The sequence below is a fragment of the Drosophila erecta genome, unplaced genomic scaffold (assembly GCF_003286155.1).
Source record: "Drosophila erecta strain 14021-0224.00,06,07 unplaced genomic scaffold, DereRS2 tig00000021-arrow-pilon, whole genome shotgun sequence".
Classification (NCBI taxonomy): Eukaryota; Metazoa; Arthropoda; class Insecta; order Diptera; family Drosophilidae; genus Drosophila; species Drosophila erecta.
In genome coordinates this window covers 11647605-11669974 of record NW_020825198.1, presented here as the reverse complement: position 1 = coordinate 11669974, position 22370 = coordinate 11647605, and the positions used below count along the sequence as shown (strand labels likewise).

Sequence of the window (22370 nt, the reverse complement as noted above, 5' to 3'; positions counted from 1 at the left end):
TATAAATAAAAACAGCCCACTGTCTTAACTGTATAAGCTGCAATCTTACATAATGGCGCACACATACTATCTCTATTGCCAACTTCGGCGAACATTTGTTTCCATTTTGCGCTGTAATTTTTCCACTGCAATTTTCCCATACACTTTTCCTCTCCCATTTCCCAGTGCTCTAATCACCCCCTTCGGCATTGCGACTTCGGTCCGTTTCTCGATTGTTTGCTGCTCTTTATTAATTTGATCATTTCATGATTGCCATTGTTATTGTTGCTGCTGGCATTGTTGTAATTAACCTTTTGTCTCTGTCGCTGCTTCGATGTTGCTGTTCATTTTGGCCAGCGTTTTTGGTCTATTTGTCGGACTCCGACTCGGACTCGAACTGGAACCCAAATCCAAAACCCAACATGAACCCTCTCACCCTCTGCCATTGTGTGTTGTCAGCTCTGGTCAAAAGGTCCGACGCATCCCCAGCTCCCATCGGTCCATTGTCCCATATTCCCATTGTATTTAGTGACATCAACACAACACCATACACCGAACCCCTCACCACTCACCCCTCCCCCTCCGCGGAGCCGTCGCTTTTTGACCAGTCCCTGCTGTTTTTCCTCTTGGAGTTGCACCACTCGCACCACTCGCACCGACATTTGGGCATTTTCCAGGAAAAGTCGGATGCTAATTATGCACTTGACATTTGACGAGGGCGTCGGCCCGCCCCTCAAAGCCGCTCGACTTTCATTATCCACGTACAACAAATTACTACATAACCCCTTAACCCCTAATTGCTGTGGGGGGTTGGAAAATGATCGGGGAGCTGAAAGAGTGTTAACTGCGATTCGATTCGATTGCTGGTTCATTGCATGCCATTGTGATTCATAAATGCTTGATATCGCATGTGTTGATGATTTAATATAAGAAAGGATCTTTTGTCTTGCACAGAATAACAAGGCAATGGGAATTTAAATTATACCATAAGCTCACTGCCCACAAATTTGTATTTCGTAGTAAGAAAGATAAATTCGTGGAACTAGAGCTGTGCTCTGACTTAATTTATTTATTTATAAGCGCATTTATTCCTTGCTCAACGCTTTATACTCGTATATAAATTTACATTAACATTTTTTCGCATCATTTCACATAGGGAGCGATGGAAAGCAACGCGATGGACGAGGGCGAAAAGCATTAAAAGCCGAGAAAAACCAAATGAAACTCATTAAAATTTTACGAACTTGATGTTCGGAGCGGAGCAGTTTCTCTCTTTTTATGGGTTCCGTATTTTCCTTTTTTGCCACAGCACTTTGCCTAATTTCATGGCCAAAAAAGCCTAAGAGGCGACAGAGACGTCAAGGACCAAAAAGACATTTCAAATTTTGATCACGTTACGCTTTTTTAATTGTTCCCCTGCGGCGCGCTCATTAAAAAGGCCCCTTCCCCTACCATCCCTTTCCTTTCCATCACTTCCCCTCATCCAACGATTTTCCATATACCATATCTCTCCCTAGTAATTGAGATCTTGAGAATTTTAGTTCCCCGCCAGATTTTCCGAGCACATTGGCTTCTAGAATTTCCGAGCTTAACATTGAGTGGAAATTATTTTAAAGTTTTATTGACTTTCTTCTCGACTCCCCGCTGAATTTGTCGAGTGTTTCGTATGAGGAGAAATTTACGATGGAACCCAATACCCTGCAGCTGGATTTTGGGTTGCCACGTCGGCAATTTCGAAATTAGCTCGTAGCAATTTAAATGTTGTAAAAATATAAATAACATGACGAAAGACGCAGCCCAAGCTTTATGGCATTTGGCCTCCGGTTATTTGTCGAGTTAAACTCAAGACGATTAAGCCGTTTTGAGGCCGAGGAAGAGGCCGAGAACCAGGCCCGGGACCAGTCATCTAATTATCCTTATTCGGATGGCCTATTAAGCGGGATGAGTCGCTTTTAGCACCCACATAAGCCCATTAGCATTGCACGACCCATAAAAAGCTGGATACAGCGAAACATGCTCATAAAATATTTGACGAGAGCTGCCGATGGTTGTTAATATCAATTTGTCAATTTGGCCAAGGATGAGGCCTCCTTGGCCACTGAGAAATCCTTGAAAGTTTCCTAATTAAGTTTGGGATATTTATTTCTTGATAGGCTTGTGTGAGGACTAAGGGCATTCTTGTTGCCATGCCCACAAACTTTATAATTCATTTAAGTTCGCAAGTTGCTGGAGCTCAAACACTACATTACAGTTCAAAAGCTAAAAGTCAGTCTCAATGTCGTAGTATTTCATTTACAAAGCAGCAACAAAATAAAAAATTAAAATTGAATTTCTAATGATGGCATTTAGAGGTGTCAGAACGGTTGGCAAAAAGAGGAATTTATGGCTAATAACTAGTAAATGATTGTTGAGTGGAATAAGAAATAGCTAACACTCTAATCGCATTGCGATTGCGACTCTAATCAAGTTGTGAATTAGTTGTGAATCCTTTCTAAGTGGAATGGGAGAACGCAGGACACTTAATCTACAATCGATAGGGAACCATCTGCCGCACAATCCAGCTAGATAACTCATTAAAATCCACCCGTTCCCCTGAGCACCTGTACCCCTCCTGTACACTGCTAATTAGGCATTTGCATATCAACTTGGGCCACAGATGTCCGGGGCCATAACATCAAAGTTAAGTGTCCCAGGCGGCAAAAGAGGACGACGGGCGTGGCCAAATCGGAGCCGAGAGTTCGGGAGTTATGCACTACGCACGTGACTGGGGGCCAGATCGCATTTGTTTGGCAGTAGTTTCTCGGACACGGAAGCGATTTATTAGATTTTCATTAAACAAACAAAGCGTTCGGCGCATTTAATTGCTTAATTTATTAATGGCCAAATGAAGGAGCGGGAAGCGGGAGGCGGGAGGCGGGACGCGGGACTTCAAGCAGCTGTCGCCTCCTCTGCGAAAGGCAACTTGGGTGGGGTGCAAATGGGAGTCGGGCTCAAATTAGTTTTTCATCACGAAATTATGCCGGGGACGAAACGTCAATTTGGCACGCCCCGAAATGAGATTCGACCAACTCGAATACAAAGCCGAATAAGTACAATAATGAGGGGACTGTTACACAAAGAAAAATTATTGACAGTACCTGCTGCAATTGCATAAATAAAGTTCTCAACATTCCCTTGAGAACTGAAGCGAATATAATCTTGACTAATGACTAGCCATTGAGTATGGCTTTCAAAAACTAAGCTGTAATATATTTAAATACGAAGACTTACTGACAAATAGTGGTAGGAAATTATTATGTTATGCTATTATTAACAGCTTCATTTTTCATGCAATTGATATCTTTTGATATTTTTTTCTGTTCCGAAAGTGTTGTTCGTGGCAAGTCCTTTGGGTAAATTAACACTCTTTGATTAGCCCCGCCCACCCCGAAAAAAACAAAAACCCTCTTATTACGTATACGCCATGTTGGCAGTCAATCAATGGACACTTGAGCAGCGCCTGGCCACCCACTCCCCATCCTAACGCCTCCTCAAGGAAGCTGGATGCTGGCGTATGCTTCCATTGTACCTCCCTAATTTACTTCCACCTCTTCAGCTGCGGCTCGTGTTGTCAGGCCAGGGCGGAAAGTTACGCAATTTTTGCTTATTATTTTCATAATCAATATTCAATTTAGACGAAACACTTGCCAGTCAACGTGGCAGGCATCGACATCCCTCCAGGTCCTCGACATCTCCTCATATTTCCTGCTCGTTCGAAATGAGCTTCAAAGGATGTGGGACGACGGCGGTGGAGGGCAGATGGCGATGTGGGCACGAGGACATCTAAGTAGCAGTGGGCCTGGCTTTATTGTGGGCAGAAAAGTTCAATATTAAAGTAAGAGGTAAAATAAAACTCTTATTAAATGACAAATTTGTAGGAATTTAAATTTTTTACATTTTTAACGAAACTCATAATCATAATTTTTTTCTTATATAATATATATGTTTTTAACTATTTATACAATAAATCAAATTTACTTTTTATATGTATTTTATTGAAATTCTGGATTATTGAAATCTTCATAGTTGAAGATGTTGACTTTTACAGATATATCTACCCAATGTTTGAGCACGGCAGTTTCCGCAAATTTCCCTGGAGGTGGTCGCTCCTTTTCCAGGAGAGGCTGACTGCCTGACGGACTGACAGGCAGGAGCTGAATCCCGGGCAGAAATTCGGGTTGGGGCGGCAACATACTGCATTGAACTTATAATTAAACATGGAAGACGTGGAAAGTGCGCCAAGTGTGGCAAACAGGAAGACAATTGAGGGGCGGGCCGAATTAGTCAGCAGTCAAGAGTTGTGCGGCAGGCGTTCAAATTGAAAACGTTACTTTGCATTCGATTGAAGTGCGCATAATTGGGAATTATATTCCAACCCCAAAGGAAGCAACAGCCCAGTCCATTCCAGCCCAGTTTCAAGTAGATCAGCTCATTTGCAGCCCGAGGCCTCCATTCTGCAATTCAGTGTGATATTTTGCTCATTTACACTTGGCTGCATAGTCGATGATGCACCCGGACCATTTCCCTCGGAGCCCGTTCTGGTAATTGACCAATGCAAGGACCCTGGACCAGGGACCAAGGACCTTGGCAACAGGAGGCAGGACCAGCATCGTCGACAGTGGACAACGGCCCCCAACGGAGTGCTTTCATCATTGGAGCTTATGAAACTTTTGATTGACGAAGCCAGCCAAATGAACGAAATGCGAGTGCACAGATAGAAGGCCAGGCATAGATACAGCAATAGCTGCACTGGAAAAAAACCTTGCATTTATCAAAAATGATTGAGCTTAAAGGAATGATAAAAAAACATTAAAGCTTTCTTATGAACTATATAAAAAGGGAAAAACTTATCATAAAAAGTATCTACAAAGATAAGTAGCTGTGACTTCAATATGTCTTTTATTATAGACATTAAATTCACGATGATATGATGGCATACCCAACTATTTCGCTCAGTGCAGAGCAATGGCTACGAATGATGAGATGAGAGGACAGCAGCTGGCCGAGAGACATTCATTAGCATTAATAAACATTTTGTATGCTGCCAACTAGAGCACTGAAAGAAACGCGTGCCAACTTCGCAGCATTCAATATCGTCCTGCGCCACTTGATGCGTTGCTGGTGTACAATTTCCCCAACTGTATCCTCTGGCTTCCACCAATCTGCCACAAAATGAATGAAATTTTATTAACTGAGCCCCAACCGCCCGAATTGATTAGTGAACCCGATGGGAGTGGTGGCAACGTGAAGCTGACGGAGCAGTAAAATTACTTTTTAACTCAAGGCCTGAATTCGAAACTCGAACTACACTGATAACCGATGACTGATAAATGATTCATGAGTCGCTGCTTTGTGCGTTTATTGTATAAGTTAAGTCATTATTGGGCTCTCTTCGAGTTGGGGAATTGGATTTGATCTATAAACACAAACGAGTGAGTTGGTCATGAGATGATGTCAACGCTAATGGAGTGATTTTGGTCGGGAATGGAAAATGAGATTGAAGCAACGATATGTCTCCAGCTTTAAATTCTACTCTTGCTAAATATATACATTGTTTTCTTCGTTAGTTCCTTAACACCAATTTAAATGAGAAATCTAACTGGCAAGTTAGAATTTTTGTTTTACGTAGGTGTTTTTCGCCAGCTAAAAGCTGGGAAAATTATGATAAGTGGTTGCCAGTTGGAGGCAATGCATCAACTGCCATCTGGCGGAAAAGCTGAGCTAAGTAGTCGTCCAAGTTAATGGATAACCCCGCTTATGCAACCCAATTCCGCTGCGATTGTACCTAGCACATAAAAACAATGGCATAAATCTCGTGAAAAAGGGAGAGTCGCGCCTTGAGTTTGTTTTCAATATATTTTCGAGGAAATGGCCGCCAAGCACATTCAACACCCGAACACAAGTGTAATTAATATTTCAGAGCCGAGCATTTATCAAAGAAAAACTAACCAAATTTTGGAAAGTTGCCTCCGTCCAAACAGAGAGCCCAAACAATTAATGGCACACTCTAACTTTTGGGGCCCTCGGCTCTGGGTCCCAAAAAAACCAAGACAATAAAACCCAAATCTTCACTTTCGGGGGCGGGGTGGCTCCTAAATGGAGGCGTTGGCCCCGGCCAAAGAAAAGCCAACCTCGAGCTGATAGACAATCGCGGTGGACCGCAAAACACGGTAGCCAGCTCCACCACACCCAGTCGCCTCCCGAGTGCATCCATATGCTGGGACCCCGATCGGAGGTCTGGGCCCATCGAAGTGGGCTGTGATTAGAGTAGCAATCATAAACTGACCGAAGGGTGAGGCCGCCTGCGGCTGCCCCGATATTGAGTTCACTTTTCGAGTGATTTACGAGCGTATTCGGATTCGGATGCAGATGCAGATGCGGTGCGCTGCTCCAAAAAGCGTCAGTGAAAAGGTCTAAATTAAAAATAAGACTTTGAAAAGTATATTATTTCTTAAAATTGTATCTGATGCATAACAAACCAACTAATGCATTTTATAAAATATTATTCGTAAAAATGTGTTAAGACTTAGAATAATATATAATATGGTGCTGCAGTTCGTTTAACGTAAGTGCGTCTCTTATTGACTGTGCCTCTTAGGAGCGAATCGATTTCTATAACTTCCCCTTGGGTTATTTTCCTTTTCCCTGGATGGACGCTAGTTTCCCCTATACGTTGTTTTCACTGTGCCTGCCTGCGGTTGGGCCAAAGCAAACAACCTCGCCTTGCACGACACAAGCAGCACTGAAAGCAGCGCAATCACAAATCGGGACGGGTTGCTCCAACAGATTGAAGAGATTTCCATTGCACAGTGCCTTCGAAAACCCCACGGGGTCCGCAATTACGGAGCCGCAACAGAAACGAGCGAGAACCAATAACACATCAGTTTCAATTCGGTCAGCTGGTCATTTATCCGTCGGTGTCTGAGGAGTATGGATTCGAGATTCAAGAATTGAGAGTCAAGAATCGAGCATCGAGGGCTCATACTCATACCCATGGACGTACTCGAACTCGTATATCTTTAATGGCATATTCATCAGTCATTCGTGATAAAATCGTTGAGCACTCACACCGGGACACAAGTTCTTTCCGATTTTGACTTGGCCAGACTCAGGCCCCCAATTCGGTTCTCCAGTCCCTGGGTCTTGGGTTTCCGTCTGGTCTGGTCTGGTCTTTTGTCCGGCTCTTCGAGTTCGTCTTCACCTTCGACTGCCTTCAAGACGCAGAGTCATTTAGTTAAGTGGCAGTTGATTGGAACCAGTCGGTCTCCAGCGAGAGTTGTGTCCCCTTTAAGTCGCTGGCTTTGTGTTTCTGCCCACGGATTTACACTCGCAGTTTAGCATAATAATTTCGGGTCCAGCTGAGCCGCAGTGTGTATCTATGCCGTGGCCTATACCATAAGGCCCTGTATCGGCAGTTGCCCAAAATTGCTGTCATTAATGAGTTACAGATATTACACTTTTATAGCAGACAGACACGCTTATCCACTCTAATCGTGTCTGTCTATTGATTCGTAGTCAGGTCTGAAGACCTCGGACCTCAGACCATAGACCCAATCTCCAATACCCAAAACCCAAAACCGAAAACCGAAAACCAAACCACTTTTCTGACCCGACTCTTTCTTTCTTCGGCTACTGTTTGTTAATGATGACTTTTGCTCTTGTTTTTTTTCTTCACCAGTGCTGCAGCTATTGTTAAGTAAATGCCTTGCGAGCCAAACCTTCGTCATCACGCACTGTGGCTCCAGTCTATTTGGAAAATGTATTAAAAATTTGCCTAATTTGGGATGAAGAATGTGAAGCTTGGAGCAAAAAATGATGTTGCTTATGTCTAATCTAGCTAAGTCGTGGGATTATTATTTTTCTATGTACTTTCCTTGTATCTGAAAACCCAGCTCCTTCTGCTTGCATTATTTGAGCCACTGTGCACCGTCATCGCCCATCATCATCATCATCAACAACATCTTCGTCACCCGTCATCGAAATCGAGCCAAACTCGAGCTCGAGCTGGAGCGCTCCAATCGCCAAGTCTTTAGCTCTTCAATCGATTTCGTGGCTACTGTTTTTTCTTTCTAGTTCATCCAATTTGAAGTTTCGTTGCTGTTTTTCTCGATTGCTGACTGCCAGTTGTTGTTTTCGCCTTGGGCCGCCGCTTGTCTTCTAATAGGCTTCTTTTTACGCCGCTCACCGTACCGCTCTGTGTTTTACATTGTAGTTGTTGTTCCCTCGGACCGTCTGACTTTCCGCCTGATTGATTTTCAGCTTATGGATCTAGTTACGGGCATTGGTTCTTTAGCCGGTTCGCGCTTTATCTACAAAGTTGCTTCTGCTGCTGCTGCTGCGGCTGCGGCTGCCTTCGTTACTGATTCCTTTAAATTACTTTAATTGATGGCATGCCGGCAATTGCCCCACCATCCGAGGAACCGGAGGGCAGGGTGAGGGATACGTGGACAGCGGAGCTGGCGAGGCAATCAACTGCGATCCCCAAACCAGAGATCGGGATCCCCAGCTCAATGATTTCTTTTCATCGCACTGCGATCGCAGGCTGTCGTGCATGAAATCGCTGTGGCACAGAGATTGGATCCACGAATCGGTGGATCGATCGATGGATCGATCGATGTGCTCCAATTTGGAGCCTCATCTAATGCATCGCTCTGCACAATTTCCAATCTCTTTGCAACCAGCTGATTAAGTGATCTTGTCTAGTTGACTGATTTTCCATTCTGATTTTTTGCTCATTCTGTTTCTCATTCGATCAGCATGAATTGACTCAAAGAAAGCGGGAATTATCACCGGTCTATTGGCTCCATATTATTATTTTCTATCGAATTCGGAGCAATATGAATTTCTCGCGGTAATCATATGCATCAAAAGATCTTGCGAATGGCATATAGGTGGGTTACCGAAGTCTGAAGTAATTAAATAATATTATTTCCCTTTCCAAATCCTAAATTTTACTTTTTTAGAAGCCGAAGATTAATTTATCAACCTTCGTAACAAAGAAACATTCGAAACATTCTGCCTTGCAGGCACATAATTATCCAAACCGATCTTCTTGTCAAGTTACTGGAACATCTCAAGTTCCATTACCCCAACTGGTTTGATGCTTTCGGGAAAAACAACAAATAAAAGATCTCGCCCCACAGGAAAGTTACCCGTGTCTTTTGTTTTTCAGCTTTTTGTTATTCTGAAAATATTACCTCTTATTCATATGGTGCCTGAGTACGGCACAAAGTAGTTTTCCAGCTCATTACACATTTGAATTTCGTATTCTCATGATTGAAGTCATCGCAAGGACTCATTCACCAGCTGTCAATTTGATGGGTGGAGACAGGGTAGTGACGGGGACCGATCCTGGCCCAACGTATTCATTTATGCCAGCAAAGTGCGATGTATATATATTGTGGTCGTAAATCAGGACCCCACAACGCTGACACCTTTTTGTCGACAAGTCGACAAGGCATAGCAAAAGTTAATAACATGTAGCCAGCGGCAAAGGGGCACTTCTAATTTGTGCCAATGAAAGGGATAATAAAACTGGCTATGGAACTGGAACTCGAACTGGAATTCGAAGAGGAAGCGGGCTGAAGGACTTGTACCTACTGTACCATTACCATTCGGCAAGGACAATGGCAATGGCAAAGGCAAAGGCAAAGCAAAGGCAGTGCGCATATTGAAACCGGAAATAGTCGAACCAAGTGCCTGGCAACCGACTGACGCACTGACACACATTTCGCAAACAAAGGACAAAGGCCACACACTCACACACACACACGAGGACACTGGAAAAAGGAGTTGGCAATGCGGCGCATAAAAAAGGGAATTGAGCAAAATAAAAAGCTCAAATAAAATGCTTTGTCCATTCGGCGGCGGGCAGGGAACAAAGCCTAACTAACCGCCTGTGGCGGAACAACCACCCTTAATGGCGGAAGGACATGCAGGACAACCCAGATGCCGCCTGGCAACTGCTGCTGCTGCTGCAAATAAAGTAAAGCCAAACAGGGAAGAACCCTCTAATCGAAGGCCACGACTGGTAGATACCTGGTAATCACTGAGTCCCTAATTAATAAGGCGCTGTAACAACATGAGCAACTAGTTTCCGTACTCATAGCTTTGGATCGTTTCAAAGTGTATTCATAAACAAGCTAAGTTAAACATTAGGTATATAATATTATGTAAGAAATCGTATCATGGCAAGTGGCCTCCAGCTCTATATACACTCTCTACATGCGGAGTTCCAGGCATCATAAAAAACACTCACAAGGACCAAAGGAGCCGAAGCAAGAGATCATAATAATGGGAAATCTTGAAGCCAAGGATACGCGGCAGGATACCTGCCAAGTCCTGTTTCCCGAGCTCCAGAGACCAGAACCGGAATGCGTATGGTGATTGCATCATAAATTCTGTTGATGTGGACCCTAACTTACATATATATATATGTATATATATAAAGTGAATCATCCAACCGAGTCGCTTGAAATGCAAAGGGAATGCCCAACGAAAGTAAATAAAAATTAACCCATTTGCATATTACTCAGTGGGCGGGCAGGAAAAGGACGCAGCTTCGGCTGACAGGCGGGCTTAGGTTAAGATCCCAAAGATTTTCTAAAAACGTGCAGAGGTGGTAACATTCACACAGAAGGGATTCACTAACAAGGCATGAACTGGCAAGCACTATATATTTAAATTCGGACACAGTCCGAATACTTTTTACTTTAAAGGCCATTAAAAATGATTTCACATCGACGTTGTATTTTTATGCATAGCCCCCTTGTAAGCATGGATCAGAGTTAAACGTCTTTGTATCTTTAGAATGCTTAGAAGGGTGCTTCTCATAAGGACAAAATCACAGATATAGAGTAGTCAGGTACGGACAACTATATAATTTTCTCAAAGTTTGCAGTATATCCTGCGCGATGCGAGAAAAAAGGTTTGTGGTGGCGTGATTAAGTGATGGACATGTATGGACACATGCAGCGTTATGTTTAGCATACACAAACGGGCATCGGAAAGGAGGTGGCTCGCATGTAAATATGTGGGGGCGCAATGGTGGTCGCCCGCCGGCAAGTCCTTGCGCTTTTAATCATAAATAACAATGGACACATGGCGGCAGGGGCCGGCATTTAGCTTCATCCAACAAAGCCTTCCGCCCGACAACACGGAGTTGCCCTCAGCCGGTGGCCGAGTTGACCAAGGATATACTCATACCCAGTACTCACAAGCGAAAGGGATGTATTCCTTTTTGGAAAAGTTCTTCAAAAATGTCTTAAAACAGCACCAAAGTCGTGCATATATGATTGCACAACTAGTAACAACGGTGCAAGGGAATGCAATACTGTATGATTTTAATTTTATAACTTTGAGGCGGAAGAAAAATAGGTATCCTTCCACAGAAATACCTCGTACTGAGTTCTTTCCCGTTTTTATTAGGTATCTGGGCAAGTGTGTGAGTGTGCTTGCCTGTTGATAATCCTCCGTCCACTGACCGAGGACTCCCTCATTCGCCCTGTTGCCAGGCGCTTTCATTTCCGCCTCATGGACGCCAAACATGCCACTCTCTCGCTCCGCCTGTCCGTGTCCGTGTGTCCGTCCGTCCATCCATCTGTCCGTCCGTTCGCCTGTCCGCTTGTCCGTTTGTCGCTTTCGTCCGTCCGTTGCGCTTGATAGGCTGCCCAGGACTTTGCTAGTTGGGTGTCCGTGTCAGTGTCCTGCTCAATTTTATTTTTTTTTGCGCCTGACTCCGTTCCGACCGAAACCAAAACACTGCGCAGTTGCCGCCCCGAGGCGGTTGCTCTGTGTGCGGAATTTTGATATTAATAGCCTTGGACAGTTTTATAAACGCCTTTCGGGGTTAACATGCTCAAGTGGTATTCATATTTTCCACTGACCGACCTGTCACTATTGTGTGTGTCAGAGCGACCCCAGCAAAATGTGAAAATAAAACGCAACCAAGGGGCGGGCTCTATTGGATCGGATTGGATTGGATTGGATTGGACTGTGCTGGGGGAGAAGAAGTAATGGAAAATGTGTGGGTTACAAAGTACATGGCCAAGGCACTTACTTAAGGTGCTTTTAACTTTCAAAAGAAAGAGCTTTTCCATCTAGGTACATATATTTGTAACCATATACAAATATATGTACTATATCTTAAATTAAATGAATTTTATCGGATTTTATACCGGTTACTCGCAGAGTATACTCCTAACTTAACTTATCTTAATCCGATTGTGAAGTGGCATACCTCTAAATGTTTCTGGCGAAATTCTCTAAAAATCTGCATTCAAATTTAGAAATTTTTTTTTTCTTCCTTTTTTTGTAATATTTCTGATGTATAATGTTGTACCAATTCAAAACAATTAAAAAATGCCCCAAGGCTGAAGTTCTATACTCCATAATTCAACTTATCTTAATCGGATTTTTAAGTGGCATACCTCTAAATGTTTCTGGCGCAATTCTCTACAAATTTGCATTCAAATTTAAAAATTTATTTTTTAAAATTTTTTTTGTCATTTTTTTGATGTGATGATGTGTTGGAAATTCAAAAAAATGAAAAAGTGTCTTAAGGCTGAAGTTCCATACTCCATAACTCTACTTATCTTAATCGGATTTTGAAGTGGTATACCTCTAAATATTTCTGGTGAAATTCTCTAAAAAACTGCATTCAAATTTAGAAATTTATTTTTTTTTCATTTTTTTGTAATATTTTTGATGTGATGATGTTGTGAAATGAAAAAATGTCCTAAGGCTTAAGTTCCATACTCCATAACTCAACTTATCTTAATCGGATTTTGAAGTGGTATACCTCTAAATATTTCTGGTGAAATTCTCTAAAAAATTGCATTCAAATTTAGAAATTTTTTTTTTTTCATTTTTTTGTCATTTTTTTGATGTGATGATGAAGAAATTCAAAAAAATTAAAAAATGTCTTAAGGCTGAAGTTCCATACTCCATAACTCAACTTATCCTAATCCGATTTTGAAGTGGTATACCTCTAAATATTTCTGGTGAAATTCTCTAAAAAACTGCATTCAAATTTAGAAGTTTATTTTTTTTCATTTTTTTGTCATTTTTTTGATGTGATGATGTAGAAATTCAAAAAAATGAAAAAATGTCTTAAGGCTGAAGTTCCATACTCCATAACTCAACTTATCCTAATCGGATTTTGAAGTGGCATACCTCTAAATGTTTCTGGTGAAATTCTCTAAAAAATTGCATTCAAATTTAGAAATTTTTTTTTTTTTTCATTTTTTTGTCATTTTTTTGATGTGATGATGAAGAAATTCAAAAAAATGAAAAAGTGTCTTAAGGCTGAAGTTCCATACTCCATAACTCTACTTATCTTAATCGGATTTTGAAGTGGTATACCTCTAAATTTTTCTGGCGAAATTCTCTAAAAATCTGCATTTAAATTTAGAAATTTATTTTTTTTTTCATTTTTTTGTATTATTTTTGATGTGATGATGTTGTGAAATGAAAAAATGTCCTAAGGCTTAAGTTCCATACTCCATAACTCAACTTATCCTAATCGGATTTTGAAGTGGCATACCTCTAAATATTTCTGGTGAAATTCTCTAAAAAATTGCATTCAAATTTAGAAATTTTTTTTTTTTCATTTTTTTGTCATTTTTTTGATGTGATGATGTAGAAATTCAAAAAAATGAAAAAATGTCTTAAGGCTGAAGTTCCATACTCCATAACTCAACTTATCTTAATCGGATTTTGAAGTGGTATACCTCTAAATATTTCTGGTGAAATTCTCTAAAAAACTGCATTTTCTTTTAACATTTTTGATGTGATGATGTTGTGGAAATTCAAAAAAATCAAGAAATGTCTTGAGGCTGAAGTTATTTTAAGCTCGTAGTATTATAAGAATATTTTTTATAAATTTGGCCCAAGAAAGAAGATACTTATAGTAATTGCAAGTTTCTTATCTCATCAAATAAATTTTTATAAGCCGACTTTCCAGTTGACCTGGAGGTTGCTAAAGGACTGGTTGTTGTTTTAAGGGATTTACGATAAAGATCATCTCTTGAACTCAGCCACAACATATGTAACTTCTCAGGATTTCCACGGCAACTTTCCGCTCAGGGCTTCTACATGGAGTTTCCTCGACGCACTGCGCAGTTTCCTTCAGTTTTCACCCTCCTTTGATTGAATTCAAAGCTGGATTACCGGGGGAAAGTACAAAGCGATGGGATTCTGTGCAGGAGGAGGGTTGCTTTGGAGTTAAAGACAATCGCAGTTTTCCTTATTGCGTCGCAGCTGAAACTTCGAATAGCCATTTTCCCGATGGGAGTTCCAGTTGGGTGGAAAACTGCATGCTCTGCCGGTGGTACAGTCATCCCTGGCACAGTGCGTCCGTGTTCCTTCCTTCCTTCCTGCCTTCTCACCCCGCCCCTTCACTCAGCCACTTCCTTGCGCGTCCTGCGCAGCATAAATTACGCAATTCACTTTGGCGTCCTTTTTTCATACCCTTTGTTCGTGCGGTAAAAGGGATATACTCTGAGTATTTACTTTACTGTACAGAATCACGGACAGCTCTGTGACTTGCTGCTCCCATAAATGTATAGTGGTAAATATGTAAGACCATATAATGATAATTCAACACTGTAATGATAATTTCCAAGCAGCATAATTTAAAATTCCTTATGTTTTGGAGGATGCGAGGTATTTGATAGTCGAAGAGTACATTTCAGCAAGTTCTTTTTTTTAGCTTTTGCCTGCCTCTGTTTGTTTGCAGCGACGCAGTTTGCGTTGTTGCTTATGATTTATGTGCCGCGCGTAGCGTTGTCACACACACACGCACTGCGAAAGGACACTGCTGCAGTTGAAAACACCCCATGCCATCCATTTTCCTTAACCACCTCCTCCAGAATTTTCAAGAATTACACGCAAATTGCACGCAACACGCGAATCGGGCGATGTGGTCGCGTATGGAAATGACGCGGGAATGCCACTCATGCGTTCCCTTCCCTCCGCTTCGTGTCCGTGTAACTGTGCCTGCATGTGCGATAGTTCCCGTATCCGGCACTCGTTGCCCGTAGTCCGTTGCCGTTGCCCGTAGTCCGTGGTCCGTAGTACGGAGTACGGAGTCCGTAAGCCCAGCCTGCCCCACCAGAAATCCGTGGCATTAAGTCATGCGTCATCCTTGGCGGGGACATGCGTGTAAGCCGGTTATCGGCCGAAAGGCCTGCCAGCAGCAGGACACTTTAAATATCTTTATGCATACCATAAATATGTTCCTAAATGCTAATCCTTATTAAATGCCGGCCCCAAGGAGCCATTCCCACCCAACGAAATGCGTCACAGGACCCAGAGTATGAGTCAGCCTAGAGAATTCTAGGAAACTCTAGGAAATGTTGCGGTTGCGGTAAGTGGCAGGAAAAGGATCAATCACTTCAGCTGGTCAACTTTTCTGGACATTTTAAATATATATATATACTCTCACTGAAGTAAAAACCTAGATACTTTAAGAAATTCCCAAGTGGGTAACAAGCAAAGTATGGTTAGGTGCTTCGATTTTTTCTCAATGTAACTTTTATCCCTTCTTTTTTTTAATGAGAATCAGTCGCCCTTGTAAATCCGAATTCTATTCAAACCTGTTAGTTGATTGGTGGTCATTTGTTAGAGCCCAATTCGCGTTAAAACGCTTTGCTTGTTTTCTTGATTGACGGAAATTGGGGATAACCAGTTTGAAATCCATGAGAAAACCACATAAACGGCTTTACAAGATGGCATTGACTTTTCCAGATTACTTCAGAGTGCTAATGTAAATTAGACCTTATAAAACGATCGGGTTCTCATAAAAGTTGAAAACACATTTTAGGATTCTATCGATCAGACTTATCCCTCTGCATATTGTTTCAAACTTAAAGTCAAGCTGGACTTTGCTGACCTCAGCATCAGCTGGTTGAAAAATTGTAATATTTTATTTTACTTTTTGTATGCTTTTTATGCTTTTGACAACTTTATGCGGGGAAGGGGCGAAAACATTTAATATATGACACCGAGCGAAGCCGCAACTCACTTTTTAATCACTTTTCATGAGCTTTTAATTACACACTTCTTGTTTGGGTTGTGTCGGAATGAAATTTATGAAAAACCAAACGCATAAAATGCTTAACAAGCTCCTGCTGCCCAACCGCAGGACATACACACACACACACACACAGGCACACACACGAGCGAAAATAAAATGAAAAAGTGTTTGTATGCATGCACATATGTGTGTGTGCAGAAATAAAATAAAAATATCCCCACTCATTTCCGTTATAATAATGTGTGAAAGGATATTAATTATGAAACAAGCGAACGGCAGGAAGCCCGGGCAATAAAAACAGCAAGCGACAGGAACACCATGCGTGACCAACAATAACAACTACAGGAACATCCCGAGCGACAACAACAATATATGGCGACTCGGTTATATTGTATTTTATATGAGTTGGTCGAAGTACACTCGCGGAAATAGGGGAAATTCGACAAAACCCGAATTAAGAGCATACAAGTCATGCATTAATGCTAAAGAAACTCATCGAACCAAAGTTTACAATACTTAGTATAAAGATATATTAAAATTTCAATTAAGTTACTGCTGGCAAACGTAAGTTCTTGTTGAAATATACAAATATGTTTCCTGCAACTTTACATGATTTAATTATTAAGCAAATATACAAGCAATGCAATATTTCGCTCCGTGTAGAGTGGGCGTAGATGGTGGGTTAGATGAGGTGAGTTGTGCCGAGCTGTGTTGAGTTGGGCGGAGCGGAAACGAGAGCAACATGTGCAACATGTCGAACGGAAGTGTCGGCCATATTCCGCACACAAGCACACAGGCACACACGCACAACCAACCTAAATAGGCCCACGTCGCACACACACAAATTATGTGTCCTGGCCAAGTAGATTTTTATGTAATGTCGGTCGGTTATTGCTTCCATTCATTTATTTTATTTCATTTACTCAAACCCCACAGAAAAACGCCCGAACGGGCGAAATTAATATTTTTGAGTCTCCCTGCCTTGTATACCCTACCACATTTAATAGTTTCGCAAATTAGTTTATTATATAATAACGTGACTGCCCAACTGTTTCTGGTTTAACTTCAGAATCACAAACCATTATATTGTATCTTATTTAATATACACTATTAAAGTAGAATGTCATAAAACGTATCCATTTACGTGGCATTTAATCGCCGACTTTTTTACTTATATAAGCTCAATGTTTTTCTCGTAATGCATTTATAATGATCTGTGAATGTCCATGGAAACTTAATGGAATACAAAAACGTACGACATAAGCTTAATACACATTCAAAGGAGTTTAACTTGTTTTTAAAAGATATAAACTGTTCCCTGTGCGAAAGGAACTCCTCAGTGCCGTCACTTCAGTTATTAAGCTGGAATATTTTTGTCCTGCACTCCATGTCCTGTCATCCGAGTCAGTCAACCGGCCGCCGGCCCATTCAGCCAGCCATTCAGGCAGTCAGACATTTAGCCAGTCTGCCAATGACAGGACCCTCTGCGGCGACGACTGTCGTCCATCAGAGCCGTGCGTCAGTTGATCACGTTGCCGTTCCACGTGCCGATGACAGGGCCGCCGGAATGCCGAAATGACAGTAAGCCGGAATGCCAGAATGCCATAATGCCAGAATGCCGGACGGAGTGGCACAACCCCACAAACTCCGTGGCCATCCGCCCACGGGCATGTTCTGTGGCTCCTGCGTGTAATTGCCGTTGTAATGTCGCCCGACGCGAATATAATTGCTAAAATGTTGCATAAACCGACAGACGTGCGAATGGCCAATGCCCAGGATTCTGCCTCCGACTCCGACTCCGACTCCGCAGCTGGCTGTCCCCTCCTCCGACTGCGGATCAGAGTCCAGGTCGCGGCGACGACACTTTTCCATTTGAATTTAATTTTAATTTACGCCAACGGCCGGCGCTTCTGCTGCTCGTGATGCCCATTGCCATTTTCCGGAAATTGGCAACGGCAATGGCCAGAACATTCCGCATTCCGGACGTGGCCCCTGGCTTTTGGCCCGGTAGTTGAATGTACACAAGGAGAAAAAACCTGTGCACATATATATTAAATATATCATATTTTTCACTGTCAATTTAATTTATTAAGAGTATTAATAAGGTATTAAGAGTATTTATAATGTATTAAGGTAATATTATTTAGGTACTATTATAACCACTTAATGTCATTTTAAAAAACTTTATCACATATTATTAAATCTTTTTAAAATATAAATTTAGATATATGATATGCATGTGTTTTAGCATAAAGCCTCCTCTTCATTTGCCTCAATTTCCTCCGTGTAAAGATGGAGCTTAGAGTGGCACTGCGGTTCTGGCCACGCTTCTGACCAAATTTGAAAGGGCTGTCCGCACCGTTGAGTTAATGAGAAGAGACAGAGGTCGAGAGGAGAAGAAAAAGGGCGAGAATAAAGGATAGACGGGGCCAAGAGGGAGAAACCCGTCGACAGACATTTTATGTGCAACCGGCCGAATTGTTAGAAGAACAGCCAGTCTAATTGAAGCGAACTCAAGCAATTAGTCGATGAATTGAAGCAACAAAAGTACCAAAGCGGAGAATCATTTAAATTTAGATAAAGTTGAATTGAAAATAAGTCAGATATGACATTATCAGTTGTCTGAGCTTAACTTATATTATGAACCAAGTCCTTGGAAAGCAACCCTCCTTTTATAAGCAGTGTATAAAAGGTATACGAGATATTTAAGTTTATTAACTTACACACAATGTTTTAGTATGAACGTAAAACTAACCAAGCAAAAGAAACTCTTTGAGTTTCGTATTTTTCCCGTCTAAAATGAACCGTATCACTGCTAATGAAAAATGTTTCCCATATTAATTAGTAGCCTAGTTTTCTAGCTACGCACAAACTCCGAATTTTCCATTCCCGCTGATTCAAAGTGGGCAGGCTTTTTATGAAGCCGCCTTAGTCATCGCCATAGGGTCTCCATGTCTGGGGCTATGAGTAATTTTCCGCTGGCAAAAATCGTGGCTCCAAGGGCCGACTCATTAAGTGCTGACCGGGAATTAACAGATAAATAAAAATAATAAAGAAATAAAGATAATGCATGAGAAAGATGACGCCGAGAGCGATTTAATGAAAACAATTTTCCAAATTTGGCAAAACTATTAACCACGCTACGTTAATTTCATTAGCAAGTCTGTCTTTCTTGTTTCGGTGACCGTATTTTAGCCACATATAACAAAAAGTACATATACATGGCAGCCATTAAATGCGCTAATTAGTTGGTCAATTAGCGTATGCTTACTGGATTGTTTTTGGCGCTTTGTTTGTTGGTCCAAAGAGGTTGGCTTTTTGGGTGGCGGAGGGTCAAAATCACAGTCACCATCGCATTTTGGACGTCAGCGGGCTCGATCGCCCAACTGTCGCCACAATAATAAATCAGTTTAATTTAATTCAGCTGACAGCTTTAAGTCAATATTGTTGATAAATTGTTTTCTTTTTATTTCGGTTTTGGTAACCTGCAGCTGTTGCCAAGGGCCAAATGAACACCTCACCGTTCATTAACAGCATTTCATTTTTGTTAATTAGCTCACTTTGTCCATAATTCTTGTGCACACTGGACGCGTTTCCCAGGTTCAGGTTTTTCAATGGAAAATTAATCGAAACCCCATTGTGTTAATAATTCATACGCGGCATATGAAAATTTTCTGTATGCTCATTTGAATTACATTTGCTACAGAAGACAGGAGAACACAGAGAAAAAATTGGTTGCATTTTTAAACATGCAATTATGCTGCATTTATTTTTTACGATGCGGTTTCAGCTGAGATGGAGCTGCAAAAAAAACTACATTTCCTCGGATTTTCTAATCTCGTCTAGGACATCGCTCCAGGACATGAAGGAATCCTGATCATCCTGGCATTCACTCTCCACCTTCTCCGATTCAGCATTCTCGAATTCGGCTAGCTTCTGAAGACGAAGTTCCATACGGCTTTCCACTTCCTCGGTACTACTTGGTATCCGCTTAATAGGATTCTCCCTGCCGAAAAGGGACGACTCACTTTCCGGAAGGAATGGCGACTTATCCGCTGAGATTGGCGAATCGATGGTACTGAGATCACTGACACTGGCCGAATAATGGGAAGAGTTTATATCAAATTGGCTGCACGAACGTCTAGTGAAATAGCCATCTCCAGCCTCCTTTCTTGGTGGTTCGGGAGGCAATTGGCTTACTTTGGTCATGAGACAACGACCACGGCACTTGAGCTTATCCATTTTCAGCAAACGAATGAGATCCTCCCGGGAATCCATTTCCACATAGGCAAATCCCTTGGGTCGCTTTCCCTTCTTCGGAATGGTCAGAGAACGGATCGGAAAACTGGTGAACACTTTCTGCAACTCGCCTTCAGTGCACTCCATTGGCAAATTGCTGACCAGTGCAACAAATGGTGGCTCCATTGGCACCTCCTTTTCCGGATCGGGTGCACTGACCTTCTTCTGTAGATCTGAATTCGATTTTTTGGTCCCATCGCCGTACAGGAAGAGCTCTGCATTCTGCGCCTTGGAAGTTCGCACCATTGTAATGTGCAACATGTTCTCCAATCCATGCCCCGATTCGCTGCCGGAAATCGAGGACACGGAAGAGGAGCTGGCTGGAGGCAACTTGAAACTACGCGACGACTTGGACATCTTGGCCAACAGCACCAAGTAAAGAAAATATGTATTTTTGATTCGATGAAAACGGGTCTGTATTTTCCTTGAAGACTGAATGTTTTCTGATATAAAAAGCAAAGCCGCCCTTTTGGCACAAACATTTTACATGTTTGTCCTTAAATATTTCTCAAGATAAACCTTATTGGATTAGGACAACTGTCTTAGTGAAACTTTCTGTTTATAAAAAGCATATATTTCTGAAAGACATCTATTTAAATTAGAAGCCTAATAAACTCGAATTAAAATAAAGCAACTTAATTATATAGCCACTTTTCTATTAAGCAATAATAACAAAACAGATGGTTTCGCCTGCTTTTATTGATTCATCAATTTACAAAATAAAGATGTGGCTCACATCCTAGTAAAGTCATGATCATTATCCGTCAGGCACGATACTTTGTACTTCGACTATTCATCGATTTATTCAGCAATAGTTCCCTTCTTGAATATAAACTGCACTTTTCGTATTCTGTCAATGCAATCTTGCATTGGTGGACCAGCCAAACGGCTAGATTGAATATTCCCAGGCTGCGGATCGTATTCAGTGCAGCACCTGCTCCGCAGATTCAGTTATACATATATCGACCATAGACCAGGCAAATGCCAAGGTTCGCGGATCCCAACTGACAACTATCGGAGTTGGTTGGAAAATATCAAAAGTTCAGCAAACAAGTGGCATGGAGTTGGAGTCGGAGTCGGAGTTTGAGTTTGGCTAATGCACGGATTGTGTCGTTTTCTGTTTGCTGTTTGTTAGTTTGGTCGGTTTGGTCGGTTTGGTCGGTTTGGTTGGTTTGGTTGGTTCGGTTGGTTTGCTGGGTTGGGTTGGGCTGAAACGCGAGGATGGAAGGAGGTTTCCACATTAGGCAACTGGCAAAGGGCTACACCCATATTCCGTGGAAAATTGGGTGCGTTAGCCAAACACAAACTAAGGTAAACTGATAAAAATCATGGCCTGCAGCATGAGTGCCAGTACGAGTGCCATGGGCCTTCGGGCCAAGTAACCCAGCCAGCCAAGTGCGAGTGGCCCAGGGGCCTCGAACCACACTCGTAGTACGTGTCTGGGACCGGGTATTACCAGCAGACAACGGACAGGCTAAAATATTAGGCCAATTATATTTCAAAAATTTACATGACGATGAAGTTGACGATGGCTGGGTCATCTATAATCCAAGCCATAGACGGGGTGCCCCCTGAATGGAATGCACAGTCAGAAACTTGGTTGTATCGCAAGCCGCAACACTTTGAAATATCCAGCCTTGCAGCTCCTTAAGCATTCCCTTTATTTTATTTACTATAGTCTATTATTAGTACTTTATTCAATAGAAGTGCCTGCTCTTTCCCACACATTTCTTTCCAGTGCAAGTACAGTGTGTACACGAAGGAAGCGTCAAGTGGCCTCCGCCTCCACGTTTTTTCCACACTATCTTGATGCTCTCACCATGGAACGTGCACGGGCATAAGTATGGTGTCTGGAGAGCTACTCGTATCTGGGCACTAGGATCGCCTCCAGCTACACGGAATTTTCTTTTCCATTCGCTTAATTTCATAGGAACAGTCCGCAACTGAATGAAATGCGGCAAAGGTGCAGCGAAGGTAATTAATTTCGAGGATTAGGCATTAGATTTTGGCGATACCA

At 42.0% G+C, this 22370-nt stretch overlaps 2 protein-coding genes across 2 annotated transcripts; both read right to left on the bottom strand.

The window, feature by feature from the left end:
* Positions 1–17581: 17581 nt before the first annotated feature.
* LOC113563944 lies at positions 17582–17926 on the bottom strand. The gene has a single exon (XM_026977772.1). It carries the CDS (start codon positions 17924–17926, stop codon positions 17582–17584), a length of 345 nt encoding a protein of 114 aa, XP_026833573.1.
* Positions 17927–19797: 1871 nt separating this feature from the next.
* Positions 19798–21910, bottom strand: LOC6544179. The gene is made up of 2 exons (XM_001972340.3): positions 21864–21910; positions 19798–20819 (listed from the first exon to the last, which is right to left on the bottom strand). Exons 1-2 carry the CDS (start codon positions 21908–21910, stop codon positions 19868–19870), a joined length of 999 nt encoding a protein of 332 aa, XP_001972376.2. The 3' UTR covers positions 19798–19867.
* Positions 21911–22370: the final 460 nt, after the last annotated feature.